General features: G+C 32.3%; 4 protein-coding genes and 1 long non-coding RNA gene across 6 annotated transcripts in view; 3 read left to right on the forward strand and 2 right to left on the reverse strand.

Annotated features, from left to right (window-relative positions):
- LOC114940333 (uncharacterized) overlaps positions 1-24,471 on the reverse strand; it is a 60,865-nt gene that overhangs the window by 5,410 nt on the left and 30,984 nt on the right. For both annotated transcript variants that reach the window (XR_014924293.1, XR_014924292.1), the window contains exon 2: positions 5,616-5,664. This is a non-coding gene — a long non-coding RNA (uncharacterized LOC114940333). The remainder of the gene's footprint in view (positions 1-5,615; positions 5,665-24,471) is intronic.
- On the forward strand, positions 1,412-5,395 carry LOC114940307 (uncharacterized). Its single transcript, XM_085480932.1, has 4 exons — positions 1,412-1,435; positions 2,128-2,186; positions 2,478-2,633; positions 2,715-5,395. Exons 1-4 carry the CDS (start codon positions 1,412-1,414, stop codon positions 5,329-5,331), a joined length of 2,856 nt encoding a protein of 951 aa, XP_085337058.1. The 3' UTR covers positions 5,332-5,395.
- Positions 8,430-9,289, forward strand: LOC146723932 (uncharacterized). The gene is made up of 3 exons (XM_085480936.1): positions 8,430-8,519; positions 8,812-8,864; positions 8,956-9,289. Exons 1-3 carry the CDS (start codon positions 8,430-8,432, stop codon positions 9,095-9,097), a joined length of 285 nt encoding a protein of 94 aa, XP_085337062.1. The 3' UTR covers positions 9,098-9,289.
- LOC146723933 (uncharacterized) lies at positions 10,954-12,091 on the forward strand. The gene is made up of 2 exons (XM_085480916.1): positions 10,954-11,060; positions 11,434-12,091. Exons 1-2 carry the CDS (start codon positions 10,954-10,956, stop codon positions 12,089-12,091), a joined length of 765 nt encoding a protein of 254 aa, XP_085337042.1.
- On the reverse strand, positions 14,350-17,126 carry LOC114940328 (uncharacterized). The gene is given in 4 exon segments (XM_029314936.2): positions 14,350-15,051; positions 15,053-15,284; positions 15,562-15,620; positions 16,982-17,126. Coding segments are annotated over 4 exon segments (531 nt in total). The 5' UTR covers positions 17,018-17,126; the 3' UTR covers positions 14,350-14,847.

The raw sequence follows: 24,471 nt of genomic DNA on the forward strand, positions 1-24,471 counted from the left end.
CGTTTGAGTAATTTTACTTTCATTAAGTCAATGGCCTTTATTATGACTACTCTCGCGTTAAACTGGAAAAGCCCGAAAGATTTCAATAGAGATTCGAAATTTATTACGTGTTCGCACGATATACCTCGAAATGTAAAACAGCATTATGTGAAGGCGTATCAATTCGCGTGTCAAGAAATATTTATTGCATTGCGTTTATATCTACATTCTTGCAATTAAATTACATATCAATAAATTAAACATAAGATTCTATATTTTCGAGTAAAAGTTTTGTCATAATTTCTTCTTAAGTTATTACATATTAAAGTTTATAGATAAACAATGTAATGTATGTAAATTTATTATAAAAGTGAATTAATTAAAGATTTTTAAGTGAATTAATCAAAGATTTTTACTTGTATATATGCTTTGTTGTAAGGTATAATCTGTTTAAACGTGGAAAATGAAGAGAAGACTGCCTATATAATTTCTTCCTCGTATATGTGGCGGGAAACAGGGGGTTTGTTTGCAAAAGAACCTTATTGTATCTCAAGAATTAATCAACTATCAGCTAATTATCGCTTATTAATTAATACGTCGAAAAAGTGCGACGTTGTAAAATGCGTGTGCAATTGTGTTAAAGTCCAGAAAAATAACTATAAAGATGAGAAAACGCTATGATGGATTTCTAATAGAAAAGACTTTCATCTTCCATATACACGAAACACATTATCATAATTAAAAGTCTTGGACACGTAGACCCGAAAAAGGGCGCTTTACAAATAAAAAGAATTATTTTAACTACAATAAAATTTTCAAAAATTCTTTCACTTTAAATTTGTTTCAAGTATGAGTACATAATATACGTGCAATAAATCCAAAATTTGGAATTTTTTTTGCGTACACAATGTACTGTTGCCATACATTTATAATTTATAAATTGATAATATATTTATATTAATATTATATATATTTAATTATATATTTAATTATATATTTAATATAAATATATATATAAATAAATATTTCTTTTTAAGAACGTATCTAAAAAGCTATAAAGAAAGTTAATTAATGGTGGTGAAACTAGCCCTTAAGAGTCATTCAACTCTGATTATTTACTATAGTCACAGCGTCTAATCATAGTTTAGAAATTATGTTGTAATTATCAAACGCGGCATTATCCCTCGATAATATATATAATAATATTAAGGAAACAGAAAAACCAATTACTCCCGATTGCTCGCCCGGTATTTGCGGCCGTCGTAATGGCGCGTGTGCATGCGGGGAGGATGCGTAATCAAGTATACACGCTTCGGTTTTACGGGCACCGCTCTATGGGAGAAGCTTTAAAAGAGGTGGCTAAATATCGCTGCACCACAGTCGTCTTTGCGGAATCGGCGAGGCGAGTGGGATTTCGTGCGAGCTACGCGATATGAAGTTCACGTGTTTCATTACGGTGAGTGAAGACATCTCGTCGGAAAATTATTGTCTTCGCAGTGAGAAAAGTGAAGGAAAATGCGATACCATTTAATGTGAATTTTTCGCCGAGATTCAACCAATGTGGATTTTTTCGAAAATTTTTTCGTTTGATAATTAATAAGAAGAAGAATACGTGAAAATTTGAGAAATTCTAGTCTGCTGGGCTGAGAAAAATATTTCTTTTCTAGTTTGAAAAAATAATTAGTGATACACTGACATATATGTGTATATTTATACACAGTGCTGACGAAATTGCGACTAATACACTGAAAAAAAATTATTAAATTAATAAATATCAATACTGCTAAATAAATCATTTATTTGAAACAAATAATATCTGTTTTGAACAGGATTTTTTTATATCAAATAAATATTTTTTCACATTAAATCAATATTATTAGATTCAAATAAATGATTTATAAGGTATATAGCATTGAAATAAATATTCGAATTCAAATAATTTTTTTTTTCAATGTACAGTTGATTTATTAATAGTATTTTAAACGCAAAAAGTGATTGAAAGAGGCTAACATTATATTTAGATCAATTTGCAAAAGGATTGACAAGTGAGCAAATACATGAGATTCGTACGGGTACAATTGTTAATTATTATATGTTATATACAAAATTATAAATATATTTTTTTCTACATATATAATCTTTGTATAGGTGTGCGCATGTCTGTCATCAACAGTATCTACTATTGACGAAGTCACATTTTTAAATAGGTAAGCAAATTTTTTAGCACATTTTCTCTCTCTTTCTTTCTCGTTTGATCTAAAACAATTTTTCCTCACACTTATTTTTATACTGTACTTGTGCTTCATCAAATTGAATTTAATAATAAAAATATTTAATAAAATTATATAAAATAAAATTGTATTTTTTTTAAACACTAATTATAAGTAATATTTTTCTTTCGCGTTTTTCTTTCCTCATATTTAAATAGTGTATATATAATACATATAATTTATAATATAATATATATAATTTCTATTTTTTCCAATTGACATCTTTAGGATAAAGAAGACTGCAAGGCCACGAGATGAATTGATCACTAAAGATGCCACGGCGAGAAGAGAGATAATCCCCATCCCCCAGATCTATCCCATATTTCCCACGTTGCAACAGAAGTTTCAACCGCAGATACGAATCGAGAGGCCCAAGAGGAATTACTTTCACCCTGGACCTCAACTACAGCCACAAAAACAGCCACAAAAACAATCACAGCCACAACCACAACAACAATCACAGCCCCAACAACAACGACAACAACAACCTCAACAACAGCATCGCTACAACCGCGATCGCTCGAAATACCCGCTCGAGATTCCAGCGAAACGCGTGAAGACCCGCTCGATCATCGGCACCTCGACGGTAGAATTGAGCGACAATCAGCTGGACGCGATTCCGGAGGCGATTCCGGACGAGAAGCCGATCCGCATCGAGCCGGTGCTCCGCGTCACCAAGAAGAAGAATGTCCTCGACTCCATCCTCGAGATTCTGCGCCAATTGCTAGACCCGCCGAAGAACGAGAAGGGCCCGCTGGTGCCCATCAAGATGCCCGGGTCCACCCGCAAGATCTACTTGCGCTTGATAGAGCCGCTGGACTCGAGCCAGGTGGTGGTGCGCTTCGTCACGCAATTACCGGTTCCGGTGATCGATGTGGAGAAGCAGTACGATCCCTACGTCCCGATACCCTCCGTCATCGATCCTGTAGGCATGCTTATGAACCACGCTCATCACAGTTCATTACACCCAATATTGTCGAACGACGCGTTGCTGGCCTCCTCTTCCTCCAATCGCCATCAAGCGGTTCATCCAACGTCAGCCAACGTCAGCCACGTCAAAGGGTCGCAGTCGGTGGTGAAACCGGTGGTTGAGAACTTGTCGGAGAGTCCCTCCAAGGTCAACGGGAACGTGGTCCCGCCCCCGATAGTTTCCAATAATGCGGAGAGCAACAGGAATCAATTCCCAGACACGCAAGTAAACGTACAAAATCACGAGCAGCAATTACTCAGTCAATCAGCGGCCTCGTACTATCAGTACCAACAAGCGGCGGAGGAGGAGGTCATGAATAAAGTGAAGGAGCTGTTTCATTCGGAGAACACGACGGCGATCGAGGGTGGCACCAAGAATCCCTCGTTAGAACCTTGGTACCAGTTAAGCACGCATCGTCTACCTCTTCGGCAAGTCGCTCCATTGTATCCGCACTCGGTGGAACACCAAGGTTCCAGTTCCGACACTTATGCAAACACTTACAAACCACCAAGTGAGGTTCTCCCCGGTTCCAACTCGTACTCCACCTCTTACGAACAGTACAATGCTGCTAACTTAGCACCCGAAGTCTACCCGAGTTCTTACAACGTCCCAAGTTCCTACCCGACGTCCTATAAGCAAAACGAGGTGAACAGTGCTCCGAGTTCCTATTCGGTGCCTTATCAGAATCCGAACGAGTTCGTTCCGAGTCCCTACTCGGTCCCTTATCCAGCTCCCAAGTATAACAACGAAGCTGCAGGTTCCTACGCGACTTCCTACGAAAAGCAGAACGATCCCTTTGGCGCTCCGAGTGTCTACTCGAGCTCCTACGAGAAACCGGCTAGCGTTCCACCTTTGTCGACCTCCTATGAGAAACCCGCTAGCGTTCCATCTTCGTCGACGTTCTACGAGAAGCAAATCGGCGTGAGTTCCAACGACGCGCTTCGAGTTATAGATCCGCCGCCCTTCTTCACCGATTATCGAACGGAGAACCGATCGTTCCGTCATTCGGCGCCCGCGGTTCGAGAACCGCGTTTCAACGACAACCCGATCGACCTGTCCATCGAGTCGCCGTCCCACGTGGTTTACGGTAAGTCGAAGCGGGAGAAGAGCGAAGCCGGTTTCCAGAAGAGTCTGGAGATCGACGACAAGAGATGGCAACCGGTTGTGTTCGCGCCCGAGAACTCGGACTGGCAGGAAGTTTACGAGGCCGCGTTGGCGAAGGCTGTCACGACGGAACGACAGCTGCCCCTGGAAGAAGATCGACCCACCAGAAAGCCCTCGCGAAAAAGTGCCGATCAGGCACGTCGAAATAGTAAACATCGCCCGATCGCTCGAGATCCAAGATGTTTCTCGACCTGGGGAGAAGATGTGGATTGCGAGCTAGCGAAGTCTGTGATCACGTCGACGCCTCGTTCCGAGAGCACCGTAAGGATCATCGAAAAACAGGCGCAAGCTGTCAAGGAGGACTCGATACCGATCGAGAGATCAACTACGAGTGCCACGATCGAGACTTCGAATCCTTCCACGATCACTGTCATCTCGAAGAGTCCAAGCTCGACGGAGAGACCGGCGACGTCGGTGACGAGTCCTAGGAGTCCCAAATCAACAGAAGCAGCCCCGTTGTTGATCAAAATCAACGATGACAGCGTGACGACGGAGAAACAACCTCTGTTGATTAAAGCTCTCGAAAGCTCCTTCCCGAATATTAAGGCGGATAAATTAATCGCGACCGAGACGAGCGTGATTAATGTCACTCCAAGATCAATGACGAGCAATACGACGGAGAAATCATTGAAATCGAGCACTACGACCGAGAGATCATCGAAGAACACCACGAGGGTGTCCCTGACGAGCAATAAAGCGAGAAAACCGGATTTACCTAAGAGGCCTATGGTAATGAAGAAATCGACGGTCATAGTGAAGAAACCGGAAGTGAGTAGTACTACGAAGAGGCCGATGACGACGCAGAAGCCGAAGACGACGACGATTGTTAGCAATGCGACCAAGAAAACGACGACGATTGTTAGCAATGCGACCAAGAAAACGACGACGGTCGCAAGAAAGTCCAAAATTCCGAGAGGTACTTCGAAAGCAAAGTCGAGCACCACTTGAAGCTTTTAGTTTTATTAATTAATAGCGTGATTCTTTAGGCACGATGAGTTTACCCATTTGTCATCTCGTGAATGAATGATTGTAACGCGCAATTTATATTCCAAAAAAAAAAAAAACGATTTTTGATTCTTTTGATGTTTTACGCAAAAATCGTAAAAGTCTTGTCTACACGCGTATGAATATGTGTGTGTGTGTGTGTGTGTTTGTATATGTGTGTTTATTATCCTGTATTATAGCAACTTATCGATTAGGATAATTTGTGTTAAAAAATTAATTGCACTTACGTTGCGAACAGCTGTTTCCGAAAAGGCGTTAAATAGGTATTTGTGAAACCTAAAACAAAAAAAAGTGAAATTAATGACATATTCAATAAAGATTTATTAACGTTTGCATTTGGTCAAAAATAGTGTTATCGTTAGATAATCATATACATTATTTATCTCATCGCATTTTATATTTATATAGCACAAGCCAAGATTATTGTCATTTTTCCTTTTATCTCAATGAATTTTTTCATCGATCAAATACCGAACTTGTTTTTTTTCTGATCAGTGAATTAAAGATCGTCGCCACATAAGTAAAATTGTATGAATTGTATAAATTGTATTATAATTAAAATTGTATAAACTTTATCTGAAGTTGAATGAAAGATATTATTTCGCTCAGCGAAATTTGACATGAAAAAATATAGTGTCATTAAATTTCTTAGATATAAAAGGCATAGCCATAGTTATATATGAGTCATTTATATATGTGCACTAAATTATCTAACACAAAAAAGTGTTGTTAACAACAAATATTATCTTTTAAAGCTTTTTCGATTTCATTATAAATTATATATATATTCATGATATATAATTGTGTATATCATGAATATATATATATTTATATACTATAAATATGAGTTTTTTATTGTATTATTTTAAAGTGTTGTACATAAGTTAACAGATCCCTGGGAATGATGTATTTTTACCTATTCCGCCAACTGTTTATATGAAAAGCAAAATAAACGATAATCCACATTTTGTTTGTTTTAATTTCTAATTACTCTCATTGACGTAAGTTACATATTGCATGACGAATGGGAGCATAATACAAAATGCAGCTATTATTGTTATTAAACTGCAATTAGACATCCGTTGAAGATAATGCGTAGTATTAGAAAGTTTTGATGTGGGTTTTAGATACATTTATAATACAGTTTTTAACATAAAATGTAAACACTTATATTAATATCTCCACGTTGAAAGTAAGCGAGACAAAATTAGCGATTCGGAAAAAATGGGGCAATATATCTAGTGAAAACAAAAATATTATACGAAAACGTACAACATTATTCGAGAACGTTCAAGATATGATCGCGTTTAAATGTTTTATTCGAGCTAGCTATTGAGCGAAAATTTTATCTCTATTATTTATCTCTTCTTTGTAAAAAAAATTATATTTTTTACATACAATGTAGAGACGTATAAGAAATATATTTAGATTTGTAGATAATTAAAAGTGAGGCAAATAACATTCAACTTGCAATCGCAGCGATCGATATATATAGACCTGTCGAACGTATCGATAGGATAATACATATATCAAAGAGAAGGATAAGCGAAAATTGTATCTCTATTATTTATCTCTTCTCTGTAAAAAAATTATATTTTTTATATGTCAAATATCTCATAGATGACAGAAATTTTTTCTCAGATTACATTATCATATTTATATAACGCTACATTATCATATTTAAATTTTAATTAAATATCGACGTTTAATTAAAAATTTATTTTAAATTATCCAAAAGATTTACTTCAAATTTTTACATAAAAAGAGATATATTTAGATAATTAAAAGTGAGGTAAATGACATTCATATAGACATGTCGAGCATTATATTATACACTGAAAAAAATTTATTGAATTCGAATAAATATTTATTTCAATACTGCCAAATAAATCATTTATTTGAAACTATAATAATATGTATTTGATATAAAAAATATTTATTTGACATAAGAAAATCCTTTTGAAAACAAATAAATATATCTTTAGTTTCAAATAAATGATTCATTAGCAGTATTGAACTAATAAATATGTATTAATTTAGTGATTTTTTTTCAGTGATACATATCGAAGAGAGGGATAAAGACAATATATAATACGCACTTTCTAAACAATACGCGGTTACGGCCCTCGCATCGATTGGTTTTCCATCTGCTCGAGGATTAACGTGGCCGTGAAATGAACACGGCCGACGATTACACGATCGCGATAGCTAGCCGAGGCGGTCACGCCGCGGCGATCTTCTCGTATAATACATTTCTTCTTCTTTTCCACGGCCGGAATCGGCGTCGGATAAAAATCGCTAATCGCAGAAACACCGTATATCTGCACACGCGTGTAGGTGGCATTTCTTCTATGCACGATGCTTTCCACCGCCGAGATTTCACTTTTAATTGACTCGCGCCTACACGTCATACTGTATTTGATTAGACGAAACGATTTGCTACTATTGAGTCTTCAACGTGTACTACGACTCAAAGAGGATAACACGCTTGTACGTTATCTGTTTCTCGGATAATAAATTACAGTCTACGAAGACTCGTAATCTGTTTACATATTGCCTGCTGCTACTAAACAATTAGTTCGAATAAATTTTGTTTGATAGCCAAATCCGACATGACGCGAATAAAATTACATTTTTCTTACTGCGAACGTTGAAAAATAAATAACTTTGGGGAAAAATAATAAATAATAATCAATAAAAGATGAATAATTTTGGAATTAATGAGCTGGAAAAGAATGCACTAAAAATAAATAAGTTTGGAGTAAATGCGGTTGAATGGTTTTTGATACGGATAAAATATATGTTTAATATGTGTGTAAAAGATAAATTTATCATTTTTTCGATTTTTTATATTGACGTAAAACATATTTTCCAGATGAAAATCCGGTGCAAAAGGATGTTCTGCGGTATTCTTTAGAATGGTAAGCATAAGTGATAGTGCGTTGAGTGCACATTGGGCGGAGTTTCGCGGAATACTTGATGCATCTCCCTCCCAATAGTTACTGGTTGCACTATATAAACGTTCGCTTTTTAGCTGTGCGATGCATAGAAGGTATCTCTCGATTTGCCGGAGTGCTTCGAGAAAAACTTTGCAGAAGAGGCTCAAATTTGTCACAATGAACAAATTCCTGGTAAGGTGTTTTCCGCTACATCATCATATTTAAATTTTAATTAAATTTCAACATTTTATTTAAAATTTATTTTAAATTATCCAAAAGTTTTGCTTCAAAATTTTTAACAATTTAATTTTGACTTAAAATTATTTATTTTCAATTTTACAATTTTTAATTCACTATTTAGAGGGAGTTTTTACGTGGTATTTCTACAATTTCACTTTTTATTTGATCGAAAAAAGTCTGTGTAATATTCATAAGATAATCAAAATATATGATAATAATACATTGATATTTTTGTTTGTTGCAGTACAGCGTCTTGTTCCTAATAAGTCTCGCCCTGTTGCATCAATCAATCGAATCGTAAATATTCACAATATAAGATAAACACATATATATATGAGATATTTGAAAAAATGTATATGTATAAAAATGTTAATTTTTTGTGTTTTAGGAAAAAGGTGGTGATACACGTTCCTTATCGCGTGAAAAATGTGAAACATACGCACACAATTTTCAAGATAGTTCCGCATCATTTTAAAGCAAAGCATCGTGAAGATGATGATTTTGTATATTATGATGAGGAGGAGCAATAATGTATATTTTCGTAAATTGTAACACGTAGTATTCATCTATGAATAAGAAAATCCAAAGAAAAAGAGTCATTAGATTGTCATTAGCTTACAATTCATTTAAATACACTTAAATATTTTGTCTCATTAGCTTACAATTCATTTAAGCACACTTACAACTAGACATTTTTTGTCATAATACATCATGTATATAATATGTATGGCATTATGTTTATCTATAAATAAATGACATGCGTGCATACACGCACGAATATATATATATATATAAATATATATAAGATTGTTTTTTAATATATTTCCCCAATAATCCGAAACGTATTAAGATCATTTCTCCAATGATATGCAGATTATGCAATATTCTTCCGTTTATTCAAACACAAAAAAAAAAAAATTACTTTCATGAAAGAAGAATGTAATTTTTAGATGTAAATTGCATTCCTGAAACTTGCGTTTATAATTCGATACAATAAAATTTTTTAATACATCGTATTTTTATACCTATATATCGTTTTACATGTTATTTCTATAAGTTACATTCATAGAAATGTTTTGTTTTATTAAATTATTTATTTGATATATATCTTCTTTAAGCTGCAATAATAGTTGTAATAATTATTTTTATTATATTAAAATAGCTATTAAATCACACGATATTAAATATTACCGTTCAGAAAATAAGTATTATATATTTATTTCTATAGCTTTCTATTACTAAAATAATACAATTATATATTCTTTCAATTAACCGAGATCATATTATTAATATTTAATAATTATATAATTAAAATTTTTGATTGCATATTCTATCTAATATTCTCAGACATTTAATATATTTTCATTATTAGTCATTGTTAACTCAAATCATATGTTTTCGACATATTGATAACAACATTCGAAATTTAAATTTAATTAGATATATTTGAACTATGTAGAAATATAATTTAAATATTTTATTTAACAAAAATATATATTTATTACTGAAACTTTTTATTTTACTGAAGGCACGTTGCAAGTTTCTATATTTTCCCAGACGCTCTTCAATTGGATTAATCATTTCTTGTACCTTACGCTTCCTCAAAAAAATCTCAGAAGAACATTAGAGAAGTATCAGAGTTATTTATACTGTTTCCTCAAAAGAGAGTATAAATCGTCGGAACAAAAGAAATCATTTCACCGCGACACTGAACTTGGCCGCGCATCTTTTCATAGTTTATCGACCCCGTAATTTCTAAAACAACGTTAGTTCCGGATAGGGAGATGAAGCATATCACCGGAAGAATAGCGAAAGCGATCATCGGCCGTGAACTGCATCACGTTTCTCCATGAGATTGGCTTTCGATGAAAAGAAGATTGCATATAAATGGCCATTTCGTCGTCGGCGAATCGCAAACGGCGATTGATCGCCGATAACCGCGTTCGCGATCGCTATATCGCACTCGACAATAAATCATGGTAATAAAATTGTGATAAAATATCGAAGTGAAACTCGAAAGTCGCGCGTGCAGATTGTGTGATTTATTTGTCATAATCTTATCAAAAGCGATAGTTCAAATATATATAGTTTAAGAAATTTCCAACATATTTCAATTTTAAATATATATATTTGAACTTTTTACGCGATAATTGGTATACAAATAAATTTATATAATATATATATATATATAAAGTAATTGATTCAAATGTACATATATCGCACTCTCTGCACGGCTGCTCTCGTGTGTTATAATTAGTGATTTAATTGCTATTAAGAGTAATGTGTGCATCCTCGCAAATGCGTTTTAGATCGGTACAAGATATCGGACAACTAGCTCGTGATCAACAAGCATAAATATTTTAATTCAGCGAACGCGAGTGGTGTTATGGGTGATTTAAGAAGTAACGAGCGCGACTTTGTGTTTCAGAAGATCGTTCTCGGTCTGCTTATCATTTTGTCAAACGAGGCGCTGAACAGCGGAAACGCGAAGCAGTGAGTAGTATATAATACGAAATGTACACGCAATTATTTTCTATTGCTATTAAATTAATCAATTCATTTCGCGGCTAATCGCGGAGCGTTTAGCATTATAAATGTGGTCACCGAGCTTGACGCTTTCTCGTGGCGAAAATCACAGTACACGCTCACTCTCGTTCTCGCTCGTTGTCGAATTAACGAACACACGCGTACATCCACCTCTGTCTCCCGTTCGAGAATCAATTTTGATATTTAATTAATGCGCTGTCAAAAGTTGCAGCTCTAACTGGATGATATATTGCGCGGTAAAAGTTTTATTTGCACAACATCTTTTTGCAATTCTCTACGAATTTAAAATTTTCGCTCTTTTCAATTTTTCTGTTAACAGCGTGCACTTTAAGATCTACGTGCCGGAGATCATAAAACATCAGATTCACACGAAAACGATATTCATACACCATCACAAGCCGAAGAAGGCGAAGATCAAGGAAGAAGCGCCGAAGAAAGTTCATTATAAGGAATCGCATCACGAGGACTGGAGTTCCTGGAGCTCTTACGGTTATCATAACGATCACAAATCGGGCAACAAAGAGGAGCCTCATAAGTTGAAGGAAAATCCCTTCCTGCGTCACAAAGATCCTCACATGCCAGCGTCGCAGCAGAATAATAAACCCGAAAATTTCACGGGAAAACAGGGTGACATGATGGGATTTTCTTATCCGCCGCAATACGCGGTCCATGAAAACGTGAAGGAAACAGATCACAATGATATTGAACCTTTTATGCACTCATATGAGGAAGGGTTTCACAAAGGTGGCGAATCTGCGCATGGACACGTTTACACGGGCGATGTGATAAAGTTTTATGATAAAAAGCGAGAAGAGGGCGATCACTCCGTCGAGGATGAATATAAGGAATCGACGGAGAAAACGGACGCCGGTCGTTACTTCATTGATGATAATGAATACCAGCATGAGGCCGATAAACCGGAGAAGCGCGCTTTTTTTGGAACGTTCGGGTATCGCAAAGCGAAAAAACTTATGTAAAATCGGATTCGAGAGATTGTGCCAATGATAAAATATTAATTTCGCGATGAGTCTTCACCGACCTATTCCGCAAACATTTTTGAATTTTTTTATTCTTGTGATATTATTTTTTAAAAATTAATTTCAAAGAAAAAGAAAACATTCGTTAATCTTAATTATTATAATGACATCGATTGAATATAGACTTGTTGAAGAGTTATCGCATAATGCAAAGATAAATGCTAAAAAATGAAATAAAAAAATAAATGTTAACAAATGTTAAAATGTTAAATTAAATAGTATCTCATTAAGCTAGAGTTAGATAATCATAAAGTAACGCACAATAAGTGAATTACAGAAATAAATATATATATAAGTTAAATAATAATAAAAATGTATAGTACACATGTATAATAAATTAAATGATAACATCAAAGTTACAATAAATTAACCCATATTAAATATGTATCTAATGTAATGAATGATATATAACGTTTGAAAATGATTTAGATATTCATGAGTTGTTTACAAGATGTGAGAAAGAGATAATGTAAATTGTGCAATCAAGATGATCGTATAATAACTCGGAAGATTGCTCGATTAACAACTGCGATTAGAAGTAATTAATGGGTACAAGTTTATTTTCGATAATTCATATAATTGATGAATACTTAAACGAAGCGTAAAATTCTCGTTTATAAAGATATTAACTTTGCAATACTTATTATGGGAATCGATCAATCTAATTTATGATCCAGAGTTATGCAGAACTACGTCTCTTTGATTATTATCATACTTACAGGTAAAAGAAAACTTTTGCAATTACGGCAAGATCAAAATACTCGACGGTAATATTTTGACAATTTTTCATTTCAATTGTATATATTAAGTATTTCTACTATTTCTGTGTTTGGACTTTAATATATTTTGTATTTTATAAGTCTATTTAAGGTTTTGATTTAAAAAAAATGTGAGTCAAAATTTTTTATTAACTTCTTTTAGAACATTGTTAGAATATTAATTAATTATTAGAGACTAAGATGAACGTTTTTTACATTAAATGCTTGAAGAAAGTAGACATGCTTTTCTCAACACAAAACGACGAATCTAAATGCAAGACGCCTGTCAATATGCAACCTGTTATACGTAGAAGTATTTAAGAGACGAATAAATAAAATTTATAACTAAAAATGTTGAATAATAGTTTAAATTTTAACATTAAATTATAAATTGTAATTGTAAAAGTTGTGTCAAATATATAAAATTAAAATAATAAATTTATATATATATATATATATATACTTAAATTAATTACATCTGAACTTGTAAATATATAAAAGATTGCATATTTCTAGATATATTAGAATTTTCCGTTTTGAATTCGATGTATTAATTTGTTATTATATATTACTTTGAATTTGATAATATATATATAAATTTTTAAATAATAATTTTTAATAATATAAAAGATTTTGACTCATATATTGTATATTTTCAAATACCTATTATTTTGAACATATTTTTCAATTACACACGTATAATTATTTTATCGAGTATATTGAGAGAAAGAAAAATGGATAGAAATAATTAAGCCTATCAATACAGAAGAGATAATGTTTTACAGTGAGAATTAAAATATTATTTGACAAACTTTATAGCAATGTAAAGATATTATGTACGCATATATAATTGAGTATGCATTTCCATATCTTTTAAATAAATAGATCTAGAGACGAATCAATTTTATATTATTTTCTTCTGTTGTATGTGAAATTTTGTTTTACGTAAAATATTTGAAATAAAACGCTTATGATGTGATGCTTTATATAATATATTAAAAAAGATCTAAATTTGGTATAAAATACCGAAAAAGACTTAATCACGCGTATTATTTATATTATTGAGATGTCCATCGTAAAATAGTATGTTTTATCACGAAAAATTAAAATTATTTTATTTAGTGAATTTTTTTGAATGCATATGACTTAACATCGTATGCAAAATATGTTAATTTTGTGTAAACAATTAAAGAATCTTTCACCAAAAATCACTATTTATAACTTTATTCATCTGTTCGAATAGCTGTTTATAATTGGAGTAAAATACTATTTATTGTGTACAGAGATCTGGTTTAGTTTATTAGTTTTCAATTTTTGGCTAAAAAAGATCTCAAATTTGAAACTAGCCAATTTTATTTTATAAAGAACAAATTTCAATAATAAATTACAATATAAAGGATGCAATCAGGTACATATATATGCAATATATTAATCGCGCCGTAACATATATAATTTATTTATTATGTTTATTATTTATTATGTTTAACAAAAACAATATAATATAAAAATAATACAACATAAAGCTAACACAAAAATAACAATATGTACAACACATTGTGCTGAAAGAACATGTCGAAGATTAAACGTTGTCAGACTAGAGACATAAAAGAGAAAAACATTTGAAGCTTTCTTTAAAGCCATAAATATAAAATAAAATATTTAGACAAAAAAGAGTACATAACCGATATACGAATAGAGTATCACTATTATCAGCGGGATAACGGGGATACATAAGGGGATGTACACCTCAAAGGATTACCTCAAAGACAATTTTACCCAGACAGCACCGTGTTCAAAATTGGCACATAAAACATCTTTAAGAAATCTTATCGTATCCAAAACACATGTCAAAAACATCTTAAAAGATGTTTCATGCTCCAATTTTGGTGCTGTCTGGGTGGTTTCTCCAAAAGTAACAATAATGCAGAAAGAACCGTCCTAACGACTTGACCAACCCTCGTGACCTTCACCTTCGCCACCGCCTCCGAAGTCGTGGCCACCCCCGCCGAAATCGTGTCCTCCGCCACCTCCTCCGAAACTGAGTGCTGCGCCACCTCCGCCGAAATCGTGTCCGCCGCCACCTCCGCCGAAATCGTGTCCGCCGCCACCTCCGCCGAAATCGTGTCCGCCGCCGCCACCTCCGCCAAATCGTGTCCCCGCCGCCACCTCCGCCAAAATCGTGTCCGCCGCCGCCGAAATCGTGTCCTCCGCCGCCGTGACCTCCGTGACCTCCGAGGTCGATCGGGTGACCCACGGTGTATCCGAGTACTTCGTACTTATCGCCGCCACCGCCGCCGTGGTGTATGTGTTTCGTGATTGTGTGTGTGTGCTGGATTTTCTTGATATAGTACGGCACGTGAATTATCACGTGCTTGCTGCAAAAGGTATAGGGGAAGTAATGAAGATTCTGATTGTTTTTTTCGGGAAAGAAGACATAGAAGCTACGTGATTAATTTATTCGAGATATGAAAGATCGTATATTTATTCTTATCTTTCTTCATTTTTGGGTTATTTTCATTTTTTTCCTTTGTATTAAATATGCATATAAATTCCAATGTTTAATAAAAAGAAGAAAAAATGCTTAATTTTTTTATTGATTCCAAGGAAACAAATTCGGACGCCTATAGCTGATAGAGTTTAATTTTAACTTACTGTCCTCCGTGTCCGGCGTTGGTCAAGTTAATTAGTGAAACGACTAGGAGAAGATTCAACTAAAAATAATAAAGATCGTTAATGAAGCTATATCAAGAGTAATTTACGTCCATACTATTGACAACAAAAAAGTGTTTACAACGATTGATTGCAACGCGGATATTATTATTTAAAAATTAATTTATCTAAGTCAAGGGGACTGGTCTGTTTTATTGATAAATCTAATTTTTATTTAACTCTTTATTGATTATACAAAATAAAAAATCCTAGAATTACTAGAATTCACCTTTACTAGAATTAAAGTATGCATAATAAATCTGGGCTACTACATACATATGTATATAAAAAAATAATTAAAAGCTAAATAATTACAGTTTTTCTATCTTTTGCATTGGATCAACCTAACACGGTAATTATTTAACTTTCTTGGTTTCTTTTTATATACACATATAATAGCCCAGATTTGTTATTATGAATATTTAAATTTTAGTACAGGATTTTTCATTCTGTATAGCTAATAAAGAGTCAGGGTGTCCTCCGCAGACTCAATGAAAAAAAATCCCTGACTTTTTCAGATTTTCCAAGATCAGAAATTAATTTTTCCCCTGACTTTTTAGTATTATTTTTAAATCAATTAAATGTTAAATCGTGAAATCTTTGAGATATTTTTGTCAACAATGACAAGGTTCGGAAATTAAAACAAAAATTTAAATCAATTATACAATCTGCATTATGTACGATAATCGAAACAAACATGTCACTATAAACTATTTAAATGATCACCTTTTGTATTTATATATTATATCAAATTTTATTTTTCATATATTTTAACAAATTATAATACATATATTTAATATATTTAATGATATCTATAATATCACAACAAAACTTTTAAATAAAACATTTTTAATAAAATTAATGTATTAATTTTTAATAAAAAAATGAATTAAAATAAAGTTCTTGAACAATATTATAATTCTTGAGCAATGTTACAATATATTTTGAAATATATAACACATTAAAATAAAATAACACGACGATAAAAATATAAGTTAACGAACACGTTGTAGATGAATCGATTTTTAACAACACAGAAAATTAGCGTGCTGGAAGTCAAGGAAAATATATTTTTATATTTATTTAATCACAAAAATGTCAAATTATTGAGACAAGTGTAGAATAATGTGTAAAAATCCAGATAAATAATAAAATTTCCTGACTTTTCCCTGACAATGCCCGGTTTTCCAGATTTCCCCGAGCGCTAGACACCCTGAAGAGTTAAATGAAAATAATATTTGTCGCTAAAACAGACCTAATCCCCTTGAACAGTCCAAACATTATACATTATTTCTCTCTGCTGAAGCACCGAAATAAAACCACACATCCTAAGTGCACTAATAGAGTCCAACGGAAGTCTTACCAAGAGACACGGTACAATCACGCGTTGTCGTCCCATTGTTGCGGAAATAGGAGGGTCACTTCCGCGGGACCACGAAGAAGACGAACCGAGAAGGTGAAAAAGCTGCGACGACTAAGTATAAAATTGAACGAGGAAGCGAGTATCCGCGCGGTTTCGTTCTGACGACTACCGCGAATACGCGTGCTGCTTTTATACACGTGGGGTGATAGTAGCTATGGATAAGAGAATTGAAAGGGAGTCTTTTGCTACCTTTTGCCGCTATGGTGCCTCTCGTGAAAGGAGTCGCTTCTAATGGCCACAAAAGCAAAGGTGCAGTAAAAAGTCACCGCGTCTCGTGGGAAGGAGAGGGTTAACGCGCCTTTCCTCCCTCTTTGTGCACTTCCTCTTTTTCGATTAGATCCGGGCCGTTCCTCCTCTTAATGAAAGGCAAACGTCCGGTGAACGGCCCAAGATCAAGATCAAGAATTATAACACGCGAATCAAGGCGGGCCGTGCCATTGGTTTGTTCATTTCACTAATCCTTCGGGCATGTTAACTTGAAACTCGAAAACTTGCATTTACATTCTAACTTCATTTTTTTCAGCTTTTATTGTTAAAATATTTTATTATTTTATCGATCGTCGAACACATCATGTACGAGAAATTTTTATATAAGTATCGTATTTATGATATAAAGAAGTATATTAGACCGTCAAAAAATACTTTCATAATTGTTAATGTGTATTTAAATAATTTATAATTTTAATATATAAATTCAGATATATTTATTTTTTAACTTAAAAAATTGTTTAAATATTTGTCGAATAATTCTAATCATTTTGAAATAATCTATTATTTAAATATTGAAATATTTGAGTTATTGATTATTCGAATAATTCTAGAGAATTAAGAAATGAAAAAATCATGGCGAAATTAAAAAATTTATTATAGCGATTCTTGATGTGCTATTTAATAATGTTTTCTTTCAGTTCTGTCTTTGAAATATATATAACACAATAAATGGAAAATTAAAAAGATATTACTTCCACATGATTAACTTACAAAGAAACGGGGATAAGATAGTACTCTGCTTATATTTCTGCTTCATTATGTTTCACTTGAAAGTTAAGTAATTGCTGCCATCTATCAGCAAACTACTAACGAACACAAGATTTATTTCATACATCATAGTCGTATATATGAGAATAGTATGTTAACAAATTTCATCAAAATTAGAGTATCTTGTATCTTACATTTGAAAAAATAGCATATCAGAAAATATATGATTTATAAGTATGAAAATTGTTAAATGCGCTTATTCTATTACATTACATAATAATAAAATAGGTAATTAATCAATAGTTGAAATTCATAAATGTTATAAAAAATTATTCATGATGTAAGCGAGCATTTTTGTGCATAAGGAACAATTTGCATAGTATAAGAAAATGCGATTGTATAGATTATTATCTTCATATATAATAATACAATTTCACATCGTAAACCCAGTAATTAACTTGGGTCTACTAAATTAAATTTATCTGATGTATAAAATCATATCAGCGAAAGTTTTATATAAACGTGATTTTAACATGTGCTTAATAAAAAAAAAAAAAGCGTTTATATAAATGCGTTTGTGAAGACATTCTTTTTCCTTTCGTTTCGAGAAATTTATTCTTCGTTCACTCTTTCATAATGTAGGATACTCTAAATTAAAATTATTCATGTTTTCTAAGCAAATATTTTTTAATGTGATTTTTGAGATTTATTATGTCTATTAGATTTATTATATACTTATATTAAATCTAGTCTTATAATTGAATAAAAAGCGAATTATTTAATGTCAAATTGCTATCTAAATCTTTGAAAGTATAAATAAGAAAAAAATAAATAACAAAATCATGTTTTCAGGATTTTTTTCAGATAGTTTTCAATAGAATACATATTTAATCGCACAGATTTCAAATTATGGCTCCCCAAATCGATTATTCATATATTTATTAAAGCAATATCAACGTTAGTATAAATGAAGGGTGGAAATCGGATTTTAGATTGTAAAGTCGCTCCGTTTTATTATTCTTACTTGGCTTCTCTACTGAATGTTAGGAAGTGTTTAGATCCAATCTCGTACTTTCTCTAGGGAACGTGGCTTCTTAAATTACTTTTTCATATTGTTCTCGCCCATTTTTATTAAATTGCTTCAAAAATTGTCACAATGGCTTGTTGCAATGGAAAGAGATCTCAACATATAATTTACGTATTACAGAAAATACGTATGTTACTGCTTCAGAGTACACGTGTATTTTAATGCAAGCTGCGTGACTTTTTAAGTTTTATTACAAAATAATAAGTAGAAAATAAATATTTCAGAGCTTTAAATCACAGCATAAAAATTGCAAAATTTTTTTTATCTCTTCAAATAAGTTTATTATAAAATTGTTATCAACTAATAATATTTAATATTAAATTATAAATAAGTTGAAAATATATATCATGAGTAATATAGCTGATGCTATTTAAAATGAATATAATAATGAATATAATAAAAATAAAAATAAATATAGTTCTTAATTTTAAAGAAAATATATCGCAAGAAAGACGAATCAGGGTGTCCAGCAGACTCAATGAAAAAAATTCCCTAACTTTTTCTGATTCTCCAAGACCAGAAATTAATTTTTTCCTTGACTTTTTAGTATTAATTTTTCTAAATATATAATTTGCATATATCTATATGATAAATCAATTAAATGTTAAATCATGAGATCCTTGAGATATTTTTGTCAACAATGAAAAAGTTCGGAAGTTAAAAAAACAAAAATTTTAATCAATTATACGATCTGCATAATCAAAACAAACATGTCACTATAAACTATTTAATTAATCACCTTTTATATTTATATCAAATTTTATTTTCAATATATTTTAATATATTTAATGATATCTATAATATCACAACAAAACTTTTAAATAAAACATTTTTAATAAAATTAATGTATTAATTTTTAATAAAAAAATTAATTAGAATAAAGTTCTTGAATAATATTATAATTCTTGAGCAATGTTATAAAATTATAATATAAAAATGTCAAAATATTGAGACAAATGTTGAATAATGTAAAAAAATCCAGATAAATAGTAAAATTTCCTGACTTTTTCCCTGACAATTCCAGATTTATAAAATTCCCTAACAATACCCGATTTTCCAGATTTCTCTGACCTTGCAAATATATTATTTATAAAGCATACTTACACAGAGAGAATTTTCTCTTAGAATTTATCCTGAAAAGCATGGTAATCGTGCAACAATATGATATTGGAAGAATCTTATAAGAGTTTCTCTGATCAATATTTACCACAATAAAAATATTAATATATATACATAGTAATATTAATGTACATAGTAAATTTTACTATATGTATATATTAATATTTTTATTGTGGTAGATATTAATCCTTGAAACTTTGATAAGATTCTTCCAATACCACATTGTCGCACGATTAGCATGATTTTCAGGGTAAATTCAAAGAGAAAATTCTCTCCGTGTATATATAATCCAGAATCGCATTATCGGCAATATGCACCGATAGATTAGAATTTTACAATGTATATATTAATGTACATAGTAAATTTTACTATTTGTATATATTAATATTTTTATTGTGGTAGATATTAATCCTTGAAACTTTGATAAGATTCTTCCAATACCATATCGCATTATCGACAATATGCACCGATAGATTAGAATTTTACAATGTATATATTAATGTACATAGTAAATTTTACGTATATATTTTTATTGTGGTAGATATTAATCCTTGAAACTTTGATAAGATTCTTCCAATACCATATTGTCGCACGATTAGCATGATTTTCAGGTAATTCAGGATCAGGGTAAATTCAAAGAGAAAATTCTCTCCGTGTATATATAATCCAGAATCGCATTATCGGCAATATGCACCGATAGATCGTCGCTAGATCGCGGAAGCGAGAGTATATAGGTATATCCGTATTTCCCCTTCCTGAAGAAGCGCGCGTACCGATAACTTCTATACGTGGACGCAGAAAACCTACGAGGCGATGACCGGGAAGAGCCGCTCACTCTCCGAGATTTCTGCGAGAACCTTGGCGAGAAACACGCCCCGGAGAGAAAGGGAAACCGATCCGGGTATCGTGATGTGTCTGTCTGTCTGTCTCGTAAAAGAGCGCACAAATTATACGTCACGTCACGCCGGAGCGAAAACAAAAACGAGTAACACACATACGCGATTACGGTCTTATCCGTTTCTTTCCTCGCCAAGGCCTCTCTCGCGAGACCATGACAGTGAACTCTCTACTGGAGGAATCCGATCACCAGCCAGGGTCGCGGTGAATGTACGTACATGTACGGGATATTACGTTTATTTCAGTCCCGTCAATAGCCCAGTCCTGGCAAAATATATCCGAGATATACCTTTATAGACCATTAGATCGAATGGTGCCATTCGAGAAGCCGGATTGACTTCACTAAAGGGTAGCATCATGATCATTGGACCATCGATTATTATCTTTAACCGCGACTCGAGATAAGAGCAATTAGAAAAATCGATTACAAATTGAAAAGGATTAATTTCTCTCTTTCAATAGTGAAACTGCTATTTAACTGGTTTCACAAATTTGATTAATCATATAATTATAATAATTATTAGAAAGAAATTTTTATATGACGTATTGAGAAATTTTCGGTACAGTTAAATTATAAGTAAAAAGTAAGATAAAAATTTGAAACATTAATGAGAAAATCACAGAAAGAGAAAGAGAGAAAAATCTATAAAAATCTACAGTTTGAAGAGTACTTTCTAATATAAAGAATCCAAATTTTATTTTATGTGCACAGTTTCTTTGACTAATTTAAAACACAAGTCCTTGTTTGTTATTTTTGTTTCTATTTTTTCTGGATATATCTTTTACACGCTTTCAGACATTAGATAAATACTTATATGTAAGTACAATATTATACAGTTTGTTGAATAAAGTGGCACTTGAGAAAGTGCATACTTATCAATCTTGTTGAGCAGTTATCGATCTTCGTTAATGAAGTTTCACATTGGAAACCCCTTATACTCATACTTGTTCTATCAGAAAATAACCATTTTCGCCAGATAACAAAAACGTGATATGTAGTGATTATACTTACATTACGTTACAAGCGTTACAAGATTGCCATTAATTGACCATCATTTACTGTAAAGGAATTAATACACTCAATTCTGAAGCTAGTTATATTCTTGCAATTCTGAATTTCTTGTAACATACATTTATCGTGTGAAAGTGCAGACAGTTTTTTATGCTTCCACACGCAAAAGTCTATCTCGTATTTTACGTTTACACATATGTACATAACATTAATATAGTATTTATTATGCGTTCGTCTATGATGGAGTCCCAATGCGAGGTGATTAAAATGTCACATTAAGCGGAAAATAAAGTCTAAAGTAAACGACGTTTCGGCCCATATACTCTCTCTTTATAGAGCATTTTACACGATCTCGTAATAGACCAATTTATCGATCATTCCTTACCGTAATTTTCTGCTTTAAAGATAGACGGAAGGAAATTAATTATAATTTTCTGGTTCCGCAGTGAAATTTTTTCCGGCATGCTAAATTTTATTCCTTTATTTTTTCATGCGAATTTTGATGATCTATTTAATAATAACGATTGCTGATTATATCTGAAAGTTTTTTCTATTTCACGAATGGAGTGTATATTAAAACCGTAAAATGTGGATAATTAGATGTGCAGACATTCTGTCATTAATCATTATTTCCTTGGATTTTTATATAAAAAGAATTATATAAATTCCAAATTATCAGCGAATAATTTTTGTTAAAAAAAAATAGAATAAAGAGTCCATTAAAATATAATGAAAAAGAATACATATGTATAAAAGAAAAATTACAACAAAAGCTTAAAATATTCTATATTAAAAAGAGTAAATATTTTATAATCATGTTAAAGAGATCACAACGTTTTCTAAGAATAAAAAATGCAAGTCTTTGGATAACTACAAATCGTTTAGTCGAAAGCGTGACTAACAATAAGAGCGGCTAAAAAAATAGCAAGCTATATAAGGTTATTAATTTTCAAGCCTGCGAGAGCGCACTGACTCGTAGAACTATTGTATGTAAAGAATCGTGGTCACGAAAAGTTGTACTTAATCATCGTAATCATTTTTCTCGACAGTTTTGTATATTCATTATGCAAAAATTCTCACATATTCCGTTATATTCCAAAATTATTAATTTGTGGTGTTAGTCTAAATTTTAAGGAAATTATTTAAAAAAAAGTAATATGTTCCCATTTCTTTATTAGATTACATATCTTCCACAGTTTTTCCCTCTCTTATTTTTTAAAGATTCTGTAAATTTATTACAAGTTTAATCTAAACAAATTTACTGCATTTTTTAAATTCGGAAATTGATTAAATATTAAAATTTAAATAGATATTAAATTTTTCTTTAGATATTAAAGTATGGATATCTCGTGTAATTGTTCATTTTTCCTAATTTGTTATTCTTGAAAGAGATGAATTCTTGTGGTGTAATTAAGACAGAGGAATACGCTATTAAGGAACAAGATGCTATCGCAGATTCCCGTTTGAAAAAGGCATGAGGTTAGAAACTCGACCTTGAATTCGATTCAAGAAAGTATATCGCGTGAATGAACTAATTGACGCCATTTCGTCGGTATCCGAGAAAGGATTTGTATATGTGGACCGTAACGGCAACAATATGAAATTGCGCGAAATAGCCTGTTCTCAGTGAAATTTTTCTGCTCAAGAGAGATAAAAAAAAAAAAAAAAAAAAACCGCCCAGGATTACGAGAATCGTTATTATCGAAGGAGAAACCGCCGTAATATATCCGCATATTCCGCGATCTCATCTTTTATTCGAGACGAATGATAATTTGCGGAAAGAACAATTTGTGTCCAAGACAATTTTGTCACGAATATACAATAATTTGAACTTTCGATCGCGCTCGCAATTTGCAATTAAATCGCGTTCTTTCTTTCTTTGATATCACTCCGTGAATAATTAGTTTGAAGAAAGTTTTTGTGTCGGACCAAGAGCCGATAATTCAAGCGTTTACTGCCAATGACACGTCAAAGTATTAATAACGAGCTGCTTTCTTTCTTTCTCTCGCCATTTATTTGGATTGCTTATATAACATTCTTTTTTATATCGATCTACGAATAATTGAATGCGATTAACAACAATTTATCAATATTCGTATTGTGATTCTGTTGCAGAGATTCGTTTCATTTCGGCGTAAAAAATGCCACAAAGGAATCGGATATTAAATCAAGCGAATCGATCGTGTCGCAGGTTCGCTCGTGAAATGTAGAACACTTTCCGTGCGATCCTATTGCACTTACATTCTCTTGTTATTCGCATTTTGGAAAGCAAATGTTGGGTGCGGCTTTCAGATGCATAGACATATCCTTATCCTTCGCGGAAAATAGCGATTAATA

Source organism: Nylanderia fulva, unplaced genomic scaffold (genome assembly GCF_048542155.1).
Source record: "Nylanderia fulva isolate GAGA-0341 unplaced genomic scaffold, ASM4854215v1 Scaffold16, whole genome shotgun sequence".
NCBI lineage: Eukaryota > Metazoa > Arthropoda > Insecta > Hymenoptera > Formicidae > Nylanderia > Nylanderia fulva.

Bases quoted from the DNA above. Each gene is read 5' to 3' on its own strand.
- LOC146723933 (XM_085480916.1), top strand. From the start codon at position 10,954: ATGGGTGATTTAAGAAGTAACGAGCGCGACTTTGTGTTTCAGAAGATC. The intron at 11,061-11,433 runs GTGAGTAGTATA...TTCTGTTAACAG, and splicing joins AACAGCGGAAACGCGAAGCA to CGTGCACTTTAAGATCTACG.
- LOC114940307 (XM_085480932.1), top strand. From the start codon at position 1,412: ATGAAGTTCACGTGTTTCATTACG. The intron at 1,436-2,127 runs GTGAGTGAAGAC...ATCTTTGTATAG, and splicing joins AGTTCACGTGTTTCATTACG to GTGTGCGCATGTCTGTCATC. The intron at 2,187-2,477 runs GTAAGCAAATTT...TGACATCTTTAG, and splicing joins GAAGTCACATTTTTAAATAG to GATAAAGAAGACTGCAAGGC.
- LOC146723932 (XM_085480936.1), top strand. From the start codon at position 8,430: ATGCATAGAAGGTATCTCTCGATTTGCCGGAGTGCTTCGAGAAAAACT. The intron at 8,520-8,811 runs GTAAGGTGTTTT...TGTTTGTTGCAG, and splicing joins TCACAATGAACAAATTCCTG to TACAGCGTCTTGTTCCTAAT. The intron at 8,865-8,955 runs GTAAATATTCAC...TTTGTGTTTTAG, and splicing joins TTGCATCAATCAATCGAATC to GAAAAAGGTGGTGATACACG.